The sequence below is a fragment of the Rhinatrema bivittatum genome, chromosome 2 (assembly GCF_901001135.1).
Source record: "Rhinatrema bivittatum chromosome 2, aRhiBiv1.1, whole genome shotgun sequence".
Classification (NCBI taxonomy): domain Eukaryota; kingdom Metazoa; phylum Chordata; class Amphibia; order Gymnophiona; family Rhinatrematidae; genus Rhinatrema; species Rhinatrema bivittatum.
The window spans coordinates 665,193,253-665,211,711 of record NC_042616.1 but is presented as its reverse complement, the minus strand read 5'-3'; the positions used below and the strand labels follow the sequence as shown (position 1 = coordinate 665,211,711).

Genomic DNA, 18,459 nt, shown 5'->3' with positions numbered 1-18,459 from the left:
GACTTTTCCTCTTCACCCCATGCTTCAGCAGTTGATGACCCACGAATGGGATGTTCCGGAGGTGGGCCTCAGAGTGGGGAGGGCAATGGACAAATTATATCCCTTGCCTGAGGGGGGAGGTCTTGGAGGTTTTTCGGTCTGCCAAGGTGGATGCCTCTGTGTCGGCAGTCACGAAGAGGACCACGATCCCAGTTGCCGGGGCGGCAGCCCTTAAGGACTTCCAGGACACACAGTTTGAGGTTCTTCTGAAACAAAGTTTGATGTCTCGGCGCTGGGGATCCGAGCGGCCTTTAGCAATAGTTTTATGCTCCGGGCGAGCCTTCGCTGGGTCTAACAATTGCTGACTTCCCAGGGCCTCCCACCTCAGGAATCCGCTCAGGCGGAGCGCTTGGCATATGGAACTGATGCCTTATATGACCTCCGTACGTCTTCCAGAACCATGGCGTCGGCGATTTCGGCAAGAAGGCTCCTGTGGCTACGCAACTGGTCAGCTAATATATCCTCCAAGGCTCAACTGAGTTCGTTACCTTTCAAGGGCAAATTTCTCTTTGGGGAGGACCTGGAATAGTTGATTAAGTCCTTGGGGAGAACAAGGTTCATAGGCTTCGGGAGGACAAGCCTCGACCTTCAAGACCTTTCTCGCAGACCAGTTCTAGTTTTCAGGGACAGCAGAGCTCCTGTTACCGGTCAGCGACAGTCCACGGGGCAGAGCGCAGTCTTGGTCTCCTTCCTTTCGCGGCTGCAGACCCACCCGCGACTGTGCCAGCTCTGAGACGCCCGGAACCAAGTTCACCCAATGAGATGCAGCCGGCCCTCGGTTCCCCGGATGGGTGGATGGATGGCTGACTTCTACGAGGAATGGGTCAAGATAACTTCCGACCAATGGGTTCTAACTATCATAAAGAGAGGCTTCGCATTGGAATTTGCTTGGCCTCTCCGAGATCTTTTCCTAGTCTCTCTCCTTGTGGCTCCCGCTTAAAAGCATGCAATGTCTGACAGACCCTCGACCGGTTGGTCTCTCTGGAGGCTATTGTCCCGGTCCCCAGGGCGGAATGGACAACGGGATGATACTCCATCTATTTCATCGTCCCAAAAAAGGAAGGTTCTTTTTGACCAATCCTAGACTTGAAGAAGGTGAACCGAGCCCTCAAGATTCCACGCTTCCGGATGGTGCCTAGGTGAATTCTTGGCTTCCCTGGACTTGAAGGAAGCGTATTTGCACATAGCCATCCACAAAGACCACCAGAAGTTCCTTCGGTTCAAGATCCTCGACCAGCATTTTCAATTCAGTACCCTGCCGTTTGGCTTGGTGACAGCGCCTTGCACGTTCACCAAGGAGAGATGGTGGTTGTGGCAGCAGCCCTATGGAAGGGAGGGTGTGTTGGTTCACCCATATCTGGACGACTGTCTTATTTGCGCAAAGTCAAGTTCTCTGCGAGGCTGCAGTCGACAGTCGTGAATCTCCTGGAGTCCTTGGGATGGGTCATTAATCAGGCCAAAAGCAGCCTTCTCCCATCTCAGGAACTAGACTTCTTGGAAGCCAGGTTCGACACCCGTGTAGGGAAGGTATTTCCTCAGGATGATCGGATCTTCAAGCTGATGCAGCAGATCAGACGGCTTTTGTCTCTTCCTCTCCCCAAGGCCTGGGACTATTTGCAGGTCCTCTGTTCCATGGCATCCACCGTGGAATTGGTGCCATGGGCGTTTGCTAATATGCGACCTCTACAGAGAGCGTTACTTTCCTGTTGGGACCCGAAGTCTGAGGAGTTTCAGGCCCCCTCACCGCTCATAGAGTCCGCCACATTCAGTCTTGACTGGTGGCTGATTCCAGAGCACTTGCAGCACGGGGTGAACCTCGAGGTCCCTCAATGGATGCTAGTGACAACGGATGCCAGCCTCTCCGGTTGGGGAGCAGTCTGTCAGTCGCGAGCTGTGCAAGGCCAGTGGTCCTTGGAGATGAGCTGCTCGATCAATCACCTGGAAACAAGGGCAGTTCACTTGGCACTGCAAAAGTTTCTACCGTTGGTGCGCAATCGGGCTGTCTGAGTCCTGTCAGACAATGCAACGATGGTGGTCTACATCAGCAGGGCGGTACCAAGAGTCAGCTGATGGCCACCGAGGCAGAGCAACTCATGGTTTGGGCGGAAAAACATCTCGCCCTTCTGGCAGCATCACACATTGCGAGCACCAACAACGTGCAGGCGGATTATCTGAGTCGGCAGAAATCGACCCAGAGGAGTGGGAACTTTCCGACGAAGTCGTGATTCGAATATGGGGTCCACCATATCTAGATCTGATGGCAACTCAAAGGAATGCCAAGACCCCTCAATTCTTCAGTCGCAGAAGGGAACATGGTGCAGAGGGAGTCGACGCTTTGGTGCTGCCATGGGCGACCATGGTTCTTCTCTATGCCTTCCCACTGTGGCCATTGGTCGGCAAGATGATTCGCCGGATGGAGATCCATGCAGGGAAAGTAATCCTGGTAGCTCCGGAGTGGCCTCTGCCCGTGGTTCGCAGACCTTGTCAATCTCGCAGTGGTCTGTTCTCTGCGGTTAGGTCATCTTCCCAATCTTCTACATCAGAGCCCTATATTTTTCAATCAGGTGGATCACTTTTGTCTAGCGGCCTGGCTTTTGAAAGGCAGCAGTTGAGAAAGGTTATCAGGAGGACATGATTACTACTCTTCTCCAGGCGCGACAGCCTTCTACCTCGCTAACTTATGGTTTGGAAGGTGTTTGAATCCTGGTGTAAGGATCGGGGCATTTTTCCCTGTCAGACTTCCATCGCTCAGGTGCTGGCGTTTTTGCAAGGGGCTTAGCCAAAGGGTTGTCTTTCAATTCCCTGCGAGTCCAGGTGGTGGCTTTGGGGTGTCTCCTGGGTAAGGTGCATGGTATGTCTCTGGCGTCACATCCGGATGTCGTCCGCTTCCTTCGGAGTGCGATGCATCTCCATCCCCCAGTCCGTTCCTTTTGTCCATCGTGGAACCTTAATCTGGTGCTCAGCGTCTTGTGTGAAGCTACCTTTGAGCCTCTGAAGCGGACTATCTTAAAAAATCTCACGTTAAAGACTGTATTTCTGGTGGCTATATGTTCAGCTCATAGAGTGGGCTTCAGGCCCTTTCTTGCAGGGAACCTTTTCTGCGTATCTCAGATTCTGGGGTCTCTCTTAGGACGGTTCAGTCTTTTTTACCAAAGGTGGTCTCCTCTTTCCACATGAACCAATCGGTGGAGCTTCCGGCGTTTTCGAATTTAGAAGCAGACGTGCCGCATGCTCAGGAGTTGAAGCGCTTAGACGTCCGCTGAGTTCTGCACTATTTGGAGGTCACAAATTCCTTCAGGGTTTCCGATCATTTATTTGTCTTGTGGAATGGCATAAAGAAGGGCCAACATGCGTCCAAGGCGATTATTGTCCGATGGTTGAAAGAGGCTATTTCATCTGTTTACATCTGCAGAGGCAGGCCTATCCCTGGGGCTGAAAGCACATTCCCTGCGTTCTCAGGCCGCTTCATGGGCTGAGTGTCAGTTGGTCTCGCCGCAGGAAATCTGCAGGGTGGCGACCTAGAAGACGTTGCATACCTTTGCTCGTCATCGATTGGACGTCTAGGCTCTGGACGTTAACAATTTTGGCAGCGGAGTCATTCGACAGGACTCTTAGGGTCCCACCCTGTATAGGGAAGCTTTGGTACATCCCAGCAGTCTGGACTGATCCGGGTATGTACAAGGAAAGGAAAATTGGTTCTTACCTACTAATTTTCATTCCTGTAGTACCACGGATCGGTCAGGATGTCCTCCCAGAACGAGGGTTCATCGCTCAGTTTTTTTTTTTTTCCATGAGTCTGCTCTAGTACTCTGATAGCCGAAGGTATCAGAAGAAGACGTCATGTTACTCTTTTCTATATTCACGTTTCTCAAAGTTGGACTTACTTCCATAATTACCTGTTTGTCTTGTTGATCTGCCAAGTTAGTCTACAATGTTACTAGTTATCTGCTTTGAGACTGTTTATACTGAGGAGATGCAGGTGGCACACCTGTCTAATAGGGGGTGCTCTACAAGTTTTTCTCTCTCCATCTGCTGGACGGGAGGCAAAACCCAGCAGTCTGGACTGGTCCCATGGTACATCAGGAATGAAAATTAGCAGGTAAAATTTAATTTTCCTTTATTTCAGTTTGCTACATATAATTGCCTTTTTTTTTTAGCCTTTTGCCTTTTTTTCTTTTGTCTTCCCATACTATTGATTTCCTGAAGGAATAGATGGCATGAGGAGTTGGTGATTTTAGTGACTAATTGTAGTCTTCTTGTTGGTCATTCACAAACTAACATGTTATCAATTTAAAAACCTTTGATTTTAAGACACTAAATTTAATTACCCATTAAACTGAGAAACATACCTACTCCATAATCAGTTTTAAAAGTTTAGCTCTTAATAAAATTAAGATGCAGACAGAAATCCAACAGCAAGTTGGGGACTCTCCAGTCTGTTGTACAGGTGTCACACATATGATTACCTGCCTGTTGGTGAGGTGTTGTATGTGTGCACCTGGTGCAAAGAGCTCCTGGCTCTGAGAGCAAGCCTAATCTCTGGAGGCCAAACTGGCAACTTAGAGAAGCTGAGGCAGACAGAGCAGTCTGTAGAGGAGACCATCAAGTAAATAGTAGAGCAGTCCCAGCTCCAGTCAAGCAGTGCTTGTGCTGCTTTGGAGTAGCAAGGTCACCTAGGAGACTTGGTGTGGCAGGAAGTGATCCTGTAGCTAGCACCTGCCCTCCACGAGATGTTTTATCCTCTCACACAGAGGATGTCTCTCCAGGTTCCTGTGCCTAGAAGGGAAGGATTAGAATGGGTCATTATTGTGGGCGATTCGATCATATAAAATGTAAATTACTGAGTGGCTGGTGGGCGTGAGGATTGATTGGTGACTTGTCTATCTGGTGCGAAGGTAGTGGAACTCATGTGCCACTTAGATAAGGTTTTAGAGAGTGCTAGGGAGGAGCCATCTGTTGTGGTACATGTTGGATACCAGTTACATAGGAAGGTGCTAGGGAGGAGCCATCTGTTGTGGTACATGTGGATACCAGTTACATAGGAAGGTGGAGAAGGGAGGTTCTGGAGGCTAAATTTAGGCTTTTAGGTTGAAAACTGAAATCCAGAACCTTCACAGTTGTATTCTCAGAAATGCTCCCTGTTCCATACACAGAAACTCAGAAGCAGGCTGAGCTTTGGAGTCTCAATACATGGATGAGACAATGGTGCAGGGAAGAGGGTTTTAGATATTTTAGGATATGGGGAAGGGAGAACCTGTTCTAGCAGGATAGGCTCCATCTTAACCAGAATAGAACCAGGTTGCTGTCACTAACCTTTAAAAAGGAGAGCAGCTTTTAAACTAGATGATGGGAAAAAGCCATCAGCCACTCAAAAGTACATGGTTTGGAATTTGAAGGATACTAACAAAACCAAGGAAGTTAAGACATCACAATAGAGAGGCTAAAATAAATGCTACTTTACATAAAGAGCAGACAGAAGAAAGATTTCAAATTACCCTGTTAAGCAGGTTGTTAATACAATGCTAGAAGTCTTTAAAAAAAAAAAAAGGGAAAACTAGAATGCATAGCACTGAATGAAGAGGTAGATATAATGGACATCTCAGAGACCAGTGGAATGCACTGATACCAATAAGATGGTTCGGTGGAAGGCTGGCACTTTGAAATGTCTGTATGCCAATGCCAGAAGTTTAAGAAGTAAGATGGGAGAGTTAGAGTGTATAGCAGCAAATGATGAGATTGAAATAATTGGCATCACAGAGACTTGGTGGAAGGAGGATAACCAATGGGACAATGCTATATCAGGGTACAAATTATATCACAATGATAGGGAGGATCAATTTGGTGGGGGTGTGGCACTTTATGTCCGGGAGGGTATAGAGTCCAACAGGATAAAGATCATACAAGAGACTAAATGCTCAGTAGAATCTATATGGGTAGAAATCCCATGTGTGTTGGGTAAGAGTATAGTGATAGGCGTATACTACCGTCCACCTGGACAAAATGGTCAGACAGAGGATGAAATGCTAAGAGAAATCAGGGAAGCTAACCAATTTGGCAGTGCAATAATAATGGGAGATTTCAATTACCCCAATATTGACTGGGTAAATTTAACATCAGGACTTGCTAGAGACAAAGTTCCTGGATGTAATAAAAGACTGCTTCAAGGAGCAATTGGTTCAGGAACCAACAAGAGAGGGAGCTATTTTAGATTTAATTCTTAGTGGAATGCAGGATTTGGTGAGAGAGGTAACGGTGGTGGGGCCACTTGGCAACAGTGATCATAGCATGATCAAATTTAAACCAATAACTGGAAGGGGGACAATAAGTAAATCTGTAGCTCTAACACTAAATTTTCAAAAGGGAAACTTTGATAAAATGAAGAAAATAGTTAGAAAAAAACTGAAAGGTGCAGCTGGAAAGGTTAAGTGTTCAACAGGCTTGGACATTGTTTAAAAATACAATCCTAGAGGCACAGTCCATATGTATTCCACACATTAAGAAAGGTGGAAGGAAGGCAAAGCTATTACCGTCATGGTTAAAAGGTGAGGTGAAGGAGAGGCTATTTTAGCCAAAAAAAATCCTTCAAAAATTGGAAGAAGGATCCATCTGAAGAAAATAGGATAAAACGTAAGCATTGCCAAGTTAAGTGTAAAACATTGATAAGACAGGTGAAGAGAAAATTTGAAATGAAGTTGGCCATAGAGGCAAAAACTCATAATAAAAACTTTTAAAAATATATCCGAAGCAAGAAACCTGTGAGGGAGTCAGTTGGATCATTAGATGACCGAAGGGTTAAAGGGGCTCTTAGGGAAGATAAGTCCATTGCAGAAAGACTAAATGAATTCTTTGCTTCTGTGTTTGGGACGTTGGGAGATACCAGTTCCGGAGATGGTTTCCAGGGGTGATGAGTCAGACGAATTGAACGAAATCACTGTGAACCTGGAAGATGTAGTAGGCCAGATTGACAAACTAAAAAGTGGCAAATCACCTGGACTGGATGGTATGCATCCTAGGGTACTGAAGGAACTAAAAAATGAAAATTTCTGATCTATTCTGATCTATTAGTTAAAATTTGTAACCTATCATTAAAATCATCCATTGTTCCTGAAGACTGGAGGGTGGCCAATGTAACCCCAATATTTAAAAAAGGCACCAGAGGCAATCCAGGTAACTATAGACCAGTGAGCCTGACTTCAGTGCCGGGAAAAATAGTGGAAACTATTCTCAAGATCAAAATTGTAGAGCATATAGAAAGACATGGTTTAATGGAACACAGTCAACATGGATTTACCCAAGGGAAGTCTTGCCTAACAAATCTGCTTCATTTTATTGAAGAGGTTAATAAACATATGGATAAAGGTGAACCGGTAGATGTAGTGTGTTTGGATTTTCAGAAGGCATTTGACAAAGTCCCTCATGAGAGGCTTCTAAGGAAACTAAAAAATCATGGGATAGGAGGAGATATCCTTTTGTGGATAACAAACTGGTTAAAAGACAGGAAACACAGAGTAGGATTACATGGTCAATTTTCTCAGAGGAAAAGGGTAAACAGTGGAGTGTCTCAGGGATCTCAGGGAAAAATAACCCTTGCAGTAGTTACATGATGTTAAGTTCCATATTAGGAACTACCACCCAGGAAAAAGATCTAGGCATTATAGTGGAGAATACTTTAAATTTGTCAGCTTAGTGTGCTGCAGCAAACAGAATGTTAAGAATTATTATGAAGGGAATGGTTAATAATACGGAAAATGTCATAATGCCTCTGTATCGCTTCATGGTGAGACCGCACCTTGAATACTGTGGGCAATTCTGGTCGCCGCATCTCAAAGATATAGTTGTGATGGAGAAGGTACAGAGAAGGGAACCAAAATGATAAAGGGGATGGAACAGCTCCCCTATGAGTAAAGGCTGAAGAGGTTAGGGCTGTTCAGCTTGGAGAAGAGACGGCTGAGGGGGGATATGATAGAGGTCTTTAAGATCATGAGAGGTCTTGAACGAGTAGATGTGAATCGGTTATTTACACATTCGAATAATAGAAGGACTAGGGGGCATTCCATAAAGTTAGCAAGTAACACATTTAAGACTAATTGGAGAAAATTCTTTTTCACTCAATGCACAATAAAGCTTTGGAATTTGTTGCCAGAGGATGTGGTTAGTGCACTTAGTGTAGCTGTATTCAAAAAAGGTTTGGATAAGTTCTTGGAGGAGAAGTCCATTAACAGCTATTAATCAAGTTTACTTAGGGAATAGCCACTGCTGTTAATTGCATCAGTAGCATGGGATTTTCTTGGTGTTTGGGTAATTGCCAGGTTCTTGTGGCCTGGTTTGGCCTCTGTTGGAAGCAGGATGCTGGGCTTGATGGATCCTTGGTCTGACCCAGCATGACAATTTCTTATGTTCTTATGTTAGAGTAGAGTCAAGCAGGATACAATTTCTGCAGGATGAACAAAATGCATTGTAGAATCTTTATGAATGGGAATTCCATGTGATAAGGGGAATAGAATAGCAGTGGCAGTTTATTACGGTCCACCTAGCCAGAAGGAATAGACAGACAATTAAATGCTAACAAATTAAAGAAACTAACAAAATTAGAAACACAATAATAAGTTCAATTACTCCAGTATTGAATGGGTAAATGTCACACCAGAAAATGCCATGGAAGTAAAGTTGCCAGATGAAATAAATGACTGCTTCATAGAGCAGCTGGCACAAGAGCAGACAAGAGGGGGAGCTATTTTAGACCTGTGGAACACATGATTTGTTGTGAGAGATAATGCTGTTGGGGCCACTTAGCAATAGTGATCACAACATGATCAAATTTGACTTGATAACTGGAGGGAGGACATGAAGGAAATCTACTGGATAGCATTTAACTTTCAAAGGGTGTATGATAAAGGGTGTATGACAAAGGGTGTATGATAAAATGAGGAAAATGGTTAGGAAAAACTTGACAGGTTAAGAGTTTACATCAGGCATGGACGTTTAAAATTACAGTCTTGGAAACCCAGACCAGATGTATTCCATGCATTGGAAAGAAAGCCAAACAGCTGTCTGCATCATTAAAAGGTAAGGTGAGAGAGGCTATTCTAGGCTAAAGAACATCTTTCAAAAAATGGAAAAGGGATCCAAATGAGAAAACAGGAAACAGCATAAATAGCAAAAGAAGCTTTCTGTGAAAGTAAAAAACTCATAAAAACTTTCAGGTACATTTGATCAAAAAGCCTGTGAGGGAGTTGGACCATTAGATGATCAATGGGTAAAAGGACTGCTAAGAGGAGGACAAGGCCATAGTAGAGAGATCACATTTCGTATTTTTGCTTCAGTCTTTACAGAGGAAGGGGTGAGGCAGGTACTTGTGCTAGAAGTGATATTTAAAGGTGATGAGTCAGAGGAATGAAACAAATCTCAGTGAACCTGGAAGATGTGCTAGGATAGATTGACAAACTAAAGAAAAGGAAATCAGCTGGATCAGGTAGTATTTATCCCAAAATGCCGAAAGAATTGAAAAATAAAATTGCAGACATACTATTAGTAATCTGTAAACTATCATTAAAATCAGCTATAGTACCTGAAGATTGGAGGGTGGCCAACATAATGCCAGCTTTTAAAATAGATTCCAGGAGTGATCCAGGAAACTACAGACTGGTGAGCCTGACAAATTCTGGAAAAAAAATGGTTGAAACTATTCTAAAGAACCAAATTACTGAGCATATAGTCATAGTTTAATAGGAGAAAGCCAACATTGATTTAGGCAAAGTAGTCTTGCCTCACCAATCTGCTACTTTTGAAGGTGTGAATAAACATGGATAAAAGTGAGCCAGTTGATTATAGTATATCTTGATTATCGGAAAGCATTTGCTGGTCTGATTCTTGAGGAAATTAAAAAGTCATGGGCTAGAAGGCAATGTTCTATTGTCTATTGAAAATTGTTTAAAAGATAGAAAACAGAGAGCAAAACTGAAATGGTCAGTTTTTTCAATGGAGAAAGGTGATTTATGGAGTGTCCCAGGGATCTGTACTGAGACCACTGCTTTTTAATATATTTGTAAGTGACTCAGAGATGGAAATGAGTGAGTTGATTACATTTGCTGATACAAAATTATTCAAAGTTTGTTAAATCTCAAGAGATTGTGAGAAATTGCAAGAGAATCTTGTGAGACTGTGAGAATGGGCATCCAATTTACGTTTAATGTAGACAAATGCAAAGTGCTGCATATAGGGAAGAGCAATCAAATTATAGCTACATGATGCAAGGTTCAACATAGCAAACTACCACCCAGGAATAGGATCTAGGTATCATTGTGGATATGATGTTGAAATCCTCTGCTCTGTGTGCGACGGTGGCCAAAACAGCAAATAGAAATTATTAGGAAAGCGATGGAGAATATGATAAAGCCTCTGTATTGCTCCATGGTGCAACTGCTCCTTGAGTATTGCGTGCAATTTTGGTTACTGCATTTCAGAAACATATAGCGGAATTGGAAAAAGTACAGAGAAGGGCAACCAAAATAATGGGAATGGAATGATTTTGCTATGAGGAAAGGCTAAAAATGTTGGAGCTCTTCAGCATCAAAAGAGCCAGTTGAGGGGAGATTATGAAAGAGGTGTATAAAACGAGTAGAATGGGCAATTTCAACTCGGTTGTTTACTCTTGCAAAAAGTTCAGAGTAGTGGGCACTTCATAACTTTAATAAGTAGCAAATTCAAAACAAATTGGAGAAAATTCTTTCACCCAATGCATAACTGACTTCTGGAATTTGTTGCTGGAGGATGTGGTTAAAGCTATTAGTGCAGCTGGGATAGGTTTGGACAAGTTCCTGTAAGAAAAGTCCATAAACCATTATGGACTGGGATAAGCAGCATGGAATCTATCAACCTTTTGTGATCCTACCAGGTACTTGTAACCTGGATTGGTCACTGTTGGAAACAGAATACTGTGCTTGATAGACCATTGGAAAATCCTATGTTGCTTAGTGCCAGACAGATGAATCCAGTACCAGTGGGTTTTGCACCTCTACCAGCAGATGGAGACTGAGCAAAGCTAACATCACTGTATATATATACTCCTGCAGTGACATCAGCTTGCAGGTATTCTCCATTTTCAGCAGATGGACGTGCACCCCCTACTCAGGGTTGCTTCAAGTTTTAGTAGGAGAAAGAGAAGGAAACCCAATTTGCACCACTCTCCTACAGTGATACCAAATGGTCCCTCCCCCAATTGAGAATTCCTGAGATGATTTCCATGGTCCCTCTGAGTGCTGTGGTCCGGTAGCTAGATTTTTTTTAGCTGGCAAGGACTTGACTGAAACAGCTGAAAGGCAGCGGGATCATAAGCCAAGTGCAGCGGTGACTATGTATGCCCGCTCCCCCTGCAGCCGGAGACCGACTCTGTACTCAGCTGGGCTGAGCTCAGGTAAAGCTTAAATAAAAACAAAACAGGAGAGTGGTTTGTTTTTTTTGTAGGGCTTTCTCCTTCCTCTGGTCTCCGTGCTCTGGGCACCAATCCGACGTTTGTTCCCGTCCCAGAGGGAATTTAAGGGATATGGACAGCCTGGCGGGTTGAGCAGTCCTTTTGGACTAGGCCCCACTCTTAGGCTTTTCTCTGTACACTGCGTGGTAGGCTGCAGCAATGTTTTTGCGAGTATTCCTGCTCATTGGGCTACCCTCTTCAGTGCAAGCGCATGGATGCCCACTTGGGCATTCATTTGGTGGAGGCGTCTGATTTAGGAACACTTGCGTGTATGCACAATCTGGTCTGCATTGAGGGCACTCTGTTTTTGGGTGCTCATCAAGCACAGGGTTGAACGTCGAAATTTTGGATGCATATTTTTTTGCAGCAAAAATTCAGCTGGACGCCCACCTTTCAGTCGCCTGTTAAGCGTGCTGACAGACTGGCGCCAGTAGCTATGAAACCTAAGCACCTTACTCTCTGTGCTGCCTGTCATATTTAGGCAACTCAGTCTAGCATTCCTTCTTTTTTTTTTTTTTTATAATTTATACTTTATTGAGTTTTCAAATACAATCCATGTATTCAGGAATTTTCCAAACTTATAAAAAGTAAATAAAATCATACCACATAATAATTTACAAATATTCAAAATACCAATAAATTCCTAAATTGGCTGATTTTATACAATAAGAGGGGGGCCTTCCAACATAACATTCAAACAGAAAAACCAAATATAATTCAGAGAGAGAGTAAGGTCTCTATTAATTCTTAGCCCACATCTGTTATTTGAATCTGATTCAACTTTTCTAATTCCTTATCCCTCAAAAAATTTTTCATATGCTCTGGTAATGTAAAGATAATTTTTTTTCCCTGATAATTAACAAAACATCGGCAGGGGAACTTTAAATAAAAGGTTGCCCCAATCTCCAATGTTTTAGCTTTCAAATAAGAAAATGTTTTCTACGGCTTTGTGTAGCCTTAGAGACATCTGGAAAAGAAAATACCTTTTGCCCACAAAATAATATCTCACGATTTTTTAGGGATTTCTCAAATATGAACTCCTTATCTCTTTCTTGAACAAAGGACACCAATAATGTTGTCCTTTTGTGTATCACATCTAAAGAGTCTTCCAGAAATGTTGATATACCTGGGGACTGTAAATCAACAAATTCCCCAGGTTTCTCAACTTTCTTCAAGGGAAAATAATAAATCTTTGAAATGGCTGGAATTTCTTCATCTTTATAAGCCAAATTTTCTTTCACATATTTAATAAACATTTCAAATGGAGACATTAACCTAGTATATGGGAAATTAACAAATCGCAGATTCTTAATTCGTAACATATTTTCTAAGTTCTCTATTTCATTGTGTAACATCACATTATCAGAAATTCGCATAGTTTCCACAGTTTGTATGTTTTGAACATTAGTTGTTAAAGTATTCACTTTAGTCTCTATCTCTACCAATTTTTTCCCTTGTTCAGTAATTTCAGCTTTATTAGAATTCACCATCTTTGAAAGTGAGGAGTTCATTTGAGAAACGTTAGTCAAGTTTTAATAACATCCTCCACAAATCCCCTAATGTCACTTTGGAAGCATCCACATCCACTGGTTGAATGCTTACTTGTAATGGCGTTGTTATGCCATTATCTACTTCTTGATGTAAAGAAGACAAAGTTTGTGGAGATCCATGACCTACCTCATCGGGTAGGACTTCCTCTCCACTTACATTAGCAGACTTACTTCCACTGGAACTATCCAGGGTCGCTGACCCTGGGGGTTGTGAAGGTATGGGTCCTGTGCCAGGACTTAATGAGACTTCAAATAAGTCTCTATTTCCATCCTCTCGTGGCATATTGAGCCGACTCAAATGAGCGTCCATCGGTCCGAGCTTAGGAGTGAGAGGGGAGGAGGTATAGGCCTTGGCCTTTCTTTTCCGCCCCATATATTCCACATAAATTTCAACACTATGGCGGTCTAAGCCGCGCCGGCGGCGACTAAGCGCCGCTTCTCGCGGGGTTTTAAGCCCGGTCGCAGGCAATGATGTCACACGGCAAAAAAGTCACAGTTCTTTAATGTGATTGCCGTCACCTGGTGTGTTCAGCGGTCCTCCTCTCTCTCTGACTCCTTCGACCCCTAGTCTGGCATTCCTTCTAACTTGTGCTAGTGCTGCTTAGAGGCTCAGGGAGAATTGCCTATGTCTGATTTTACTAAGCCTGCTTCTTCCCAGCCTGAGGAATATGCACTAGAACAGTGGTATTCACAGGACTATCCTAAAGGCCACAAATGGGTTACGTTTTCAGGATATCCCCAACAAGCTTGATATAGATATGCATGCACACATACCACCTCAACTGTATGTAAATCTCTCCATGCATATTCATTAGGGATATCCTGAAAAGACGTGTCAGAAGGGGCACCTGACCTTGAAACTCCCTTAACCGCTTCATCAGCGGGGGAAGGTAGCTCAGTGGGGACAGCACAAGGTGCCTTCTGGTTTTGACATGGATCCTTCTGCCTTTTCTTGGGTGGAATGTTTTTCAAGGATTGCAGTCCTGTGCCCCGACAATTCTTGCCAGATTAGAGTTGCAGGTGGTGACCTCCCGCACGACTAGTTCTGTGGCTAAGTGCCGAAGTATACCTAGATCTGCAGCCGGCCTTCCTGATAGGAGTCCGGATGGCACAGATGATGAAGCTGATCCTTTACTCTCTGGAGGATGGGGAAATTCCTCTGGGATTAGAACCATAAAGGACTATGTTGCGGTTCTTTCATAGAGATGAGTTCCTGGCTCTGATTTCCCAGACATTAAAGATGCTGGGAGTTCCTGGGGCTGATTCCATGTCTGAGCCCAAGAAAAATCCCATTTTGGTTTCTTTGCATAAAGCCTCTTTTTTTTTCTTTTTCTTTCCTTGTTATGGAGGCCATTCAAGAACTGATTGAACTTGAGTGGGGTGCCCCGGAGACTAATTTCAAAGGGGGTCAAGTCTTGGAAGGCCTGTACCTCCTGGATCCAGTGGCGAGAGAGCGGTTGCGTTTTCCCCAAAAGTGGACGCACTTGTTTGTGCCGTCTCCAAACTGACGACCATCTCTCCTCAGAAACAGCAACACAAACATGAAGTCATAAACTGAACTAGAAACCCCAAGAAGCCAGACTCTGTATGTGTTGCAACAATGGGAAAACAGAAATATCACCATTACTCATAAATCAAATAATATAATCAAGAAATATAAAACATCAATAATAGTAAAACCATACCAATAAAAATATTTCAAAACAACTTGACATATACAACATCCAATAATTTATAGCTCATATAAATTTTTAAATTTAAATTTCTCAAAATATTTCAAAACATCAGACATCAAATAACAGCTAACAATTAAAAACTAATAGTGATTTAAAAATTCCCCACTCTCCATACCTGGGAACTTTTGATTTCCAGCCACCCTGACATTGTCGTGGATTCGGAAGTGATGCACACACTTTCTCCTCTCTCTCTTTCGTATGCACCCACATGCTCACGTTTATTCTCACTCGCGCACACACAAGTGCTCCCTCTCTCCTGCACATGTACATTCTCTTGCTCACATAAACATATTCCTTCTTATACACACATACACACACTCTCTCTCTTACATATACATTCACATCCTCTCTCTCAGGCTGCTCTCTTTCTTTTACCTGGAATCTGGGAGAGTCAGAGGGTCCCCATAACTCACTCAGGCTGCCGGTGGTCCCAAGGCTTGCTTCATTCAACGGCCAGCAGGATGAGGTGCGCTGGTGATCCCAAGGTCTCCTTCAGTCTTCTGCCTCCGGTGAGAGAGAGTCCTTCTCTTTTGTTGCTGCTGAGGGATGGGGGTCCTTGGCAGCCTGTTAGGCCTCTTCTTAGCAGTTTGCGGACACCCTGTTAAAGTCTGGCTTACATTAAGGATCCGTGGACCACAAGTTGGGAACTGCTGCTCTAGAACAAGAGGTCATGTATAAGGAGGCTCCAAGGGTGTAGACACAGGAACAACATCAGGAAACTTTTCTTCATGAAAAGTGTGATGGATGCAAAGAATAAATTCCCAGTGCAGGTGCTGGATATAAAAAATAACAGTAGTAGATTTCAAGAAAGCATGGGCACAGAGGATCCCTAGTTGTGTAGAAGGGAGGGGGAAAGCCAAAGATCTACTGGGGTATATATCATTCAGGCAGGAATGAAAATGGGCAGACTGGATGGGCCTTATCACTATCTGCCTTCATAGTCTTGTTTCTATTTGATTTCGTTACATAAATGACTGATATCCTTGTATAATTCTTTGTTCATGCCTTTGTGTATTTAAAAATATAAAAAATGTGTAGTACTTAAGGCAAAGCTTTTCTTCACCCTGGGACAGACAGGAAAGCAAAGTGTCTTCACAGGCCAACTGCTGCCTGCAGTATTGCCTTATACTGATAAATGTTTGGGATCTGACACTCAAACCTCAGTCCCAAGCATCTTAGAAATTTCCCCATGAGTATGCAGTGATTGCTGTCTCTCTTTAACAGGAAGATATCCCACGTCAGCTTATCTACATTGGACTCTACTTGTTTCATGTTGCTGGAGCTTACCTGTTGAAGTAAGTCAATTTTAAACCACTGTTTGTATAGGATTGCCGTGGGGGTCAAGTTTTGAAAGGATCTAGGTGGCTAAGAGCTTGGCCAACTAGATTAAAGCCTTTGAAAGTTGACCCAGCTTAGTGACTGAATTTAGTTCCCTAAATTTGGCAAGGTAGCTAATTTTTAACTTGCCAAATTCTAGTTGGGACTAGGGTGGGATTAAATCAGGGAGTAAATTGTCTTTCTCACAGGACAAGCAGGATGGTTGTCCTCACAAATGGGTGACATCGAGGATGGAGCCCACCACAGAAAACTTCTGTCAAAGTTTAAACAGAACTTTGACTGGCCCCTACTGGGCATGCCCAGCAAGGCACTGACCCTGCAGCCAGCAGGGGTCTCCCTTCAGTCTTCTTTTTTCCGCGCAGCAGTTGCCACGCGGTGAAAGGAGCTCTCTAACCACGTTCCTGACAGGAATTTGGAAGTTAATTTCCTAAGAAAATTTGCCCCTCAGGGGTCTCCCTTCGACAAATTTTTAGTCATCTTACGGAACCCGGTAAGTTTTTGCCTTTTTTCCATCGACTACCGTCGAATTTGGCCCTTGAGGCCTGTTGGCACTTACCGATCCCCAGCCTAAATTTTGGCTTCAGGCCATGGCAACGGGGTTCCGCCGTTGTCCGGATTGTACCCGGACTATGTCCATCACAGACCCCCACAGGGTTTGTGTGATGTGTTTGGGTAGTGAGCATGATGTCCTGACTTGCACCAAATGTGCCTTAATGACACCCAAGGGTCGCAAAGCCAGGATGGAGAAGATGGGGCTCCTTTTCCATGCACCCACCCCAACGCCATCGATAGCATCGACGTCATCGGAACCGGCACCGTCGAAGTTGTACCATCATCGCCAACCCTCCGGTGACCGTCCGCCATCGATCGCTTCTCGGCCGTCGACTCCCGTCCCTTCCCCGGATGGGCGAGGGGATCGGAAGGAAAAGCACCGCTATCGACGGCACAAATCTCGGCCTGTCGAGGATCCACAGCCATCGACCTCTGCTCAAGCCGAGCCACCGACAAAGAAGCCGCGAACAGACCGGACACCCTCCACGTCTCGTTCGCAGGCATCGAGGAAACCCTCACCCTCCCGGGGTGCGGGGGCCGTGATCCCACCGGCTACGGTGGTCCCTCCGGCCCTGCCTCAGCCTCCCTCTCCCGTCGAGCCGGGTATGGTTACCCCTGGTCTCCGGGCAGAACTGGACCGGCTGGTCCAGGAGGCCATCGAGAAAGCGATGAAGAAATTGCAACCTCCATCGGCACCGTCTCCGGCACCGGTTCCAGTGCCGTCCCCGGCACCGACACCGGCACCGGCTTCGCCACCGAGGAGGGAACCGACCACCGAGCCGTTGATACAAGCGCTAGCACCGCTACTGAGCCGCATGGAGGCGCTCATGACGGCCCTTCCATCGGTGATTCCAGTGCCATCGACAACACCACCGTCTCCGACTGGATTTTCATCGGCAGGAGAAACACCGTTCCGGATTCCCCCTTCCGGGGTGGTTCCATCGGTGCCTTCTGGTATATCTCCACCGATATATCCTTCGGTTCCATCCATTCCACGCCAGGCACCGATTCCATCGACAGCACCGAAGCCATCGATGCCATTTCTGGTTCCACCTACGGCACTGATTCCACCTCGGTTTCCATCGATGCCTTTAGAACCTCAGCCAGGTCCATCAGGGTTACAAACCCCACTTGATCCCTACGATACCTGGGGTGATGATGATGATACATCTTCTGACACGGATTTGCCTTCGCCTCCATCTCCTACAGAGAGTAGAAAAAGATCTCCTCCTGAGGATCTATCTTTCATTAACTTTGTGAAAGAGATGTCAGAAGTTGTACCTTTTCAACTACAATCTGAAGCTGATGACAGACACCAGATGATGGAACTCCTTCAATTTCTGGATGCTCCAAAAATCATCGCTTCCATCCCTATACACCAGGTGTTTTTGGATCTGCTCAAGAAAAACTGGGAATCTCCTTCATCAGTGTCCCCAGTTAACAAAAAAGCTGACTCCACCTACCTTGTTCAGTCAGCACCAGGTTTCCAAAAACCTCAACTGGATCATCGCTCTGTTGTGGTTGAGTCCGCGCAGAAGAAGGCCAAGCGTCTTAAGCCACACTCTTCTACCCCACCTACCAGGGACAACAAGTTCCTAGATAGTGTTGGACGGAAAGTCTATCATGGAGCTATGTTGATTTCACGCATAGCTTCATATCAACTTTATATGACTCAGTACAACAGAGCCATCCTTAAGCAGATGCAAGACTATGCTGACACGTTACCAGACCAATACCAACCGCAGCTTCAAGCCCTTCTTCACAAGGGATTCGA

At 44.6% G+C, this 18,459-nt stretch overlaps 1 protein-coding gene across 1 annotated transcript in view; it reads left to right on the top strand.

Annotated features, from left to right (window-relative positions):
* TRAM1 (translocation associated membrane protein 1) overlaps positions 1-18,459 on the top strand; it is a 107,671-nt gene that overhangs the window by 47,574 nt on the left and 41,638 nt on the right. Inside the window, exon 7 of the mRNA XM_029591447.1 lies at positions 16,020-16,090. Coding sequence (XP_029447307.1) covers positions 16,020-16,090 — 71 coding nt within the window. The remainder of the gene's footprint in view (positions 1-16,019; positions 16,091-18,459) is intronic.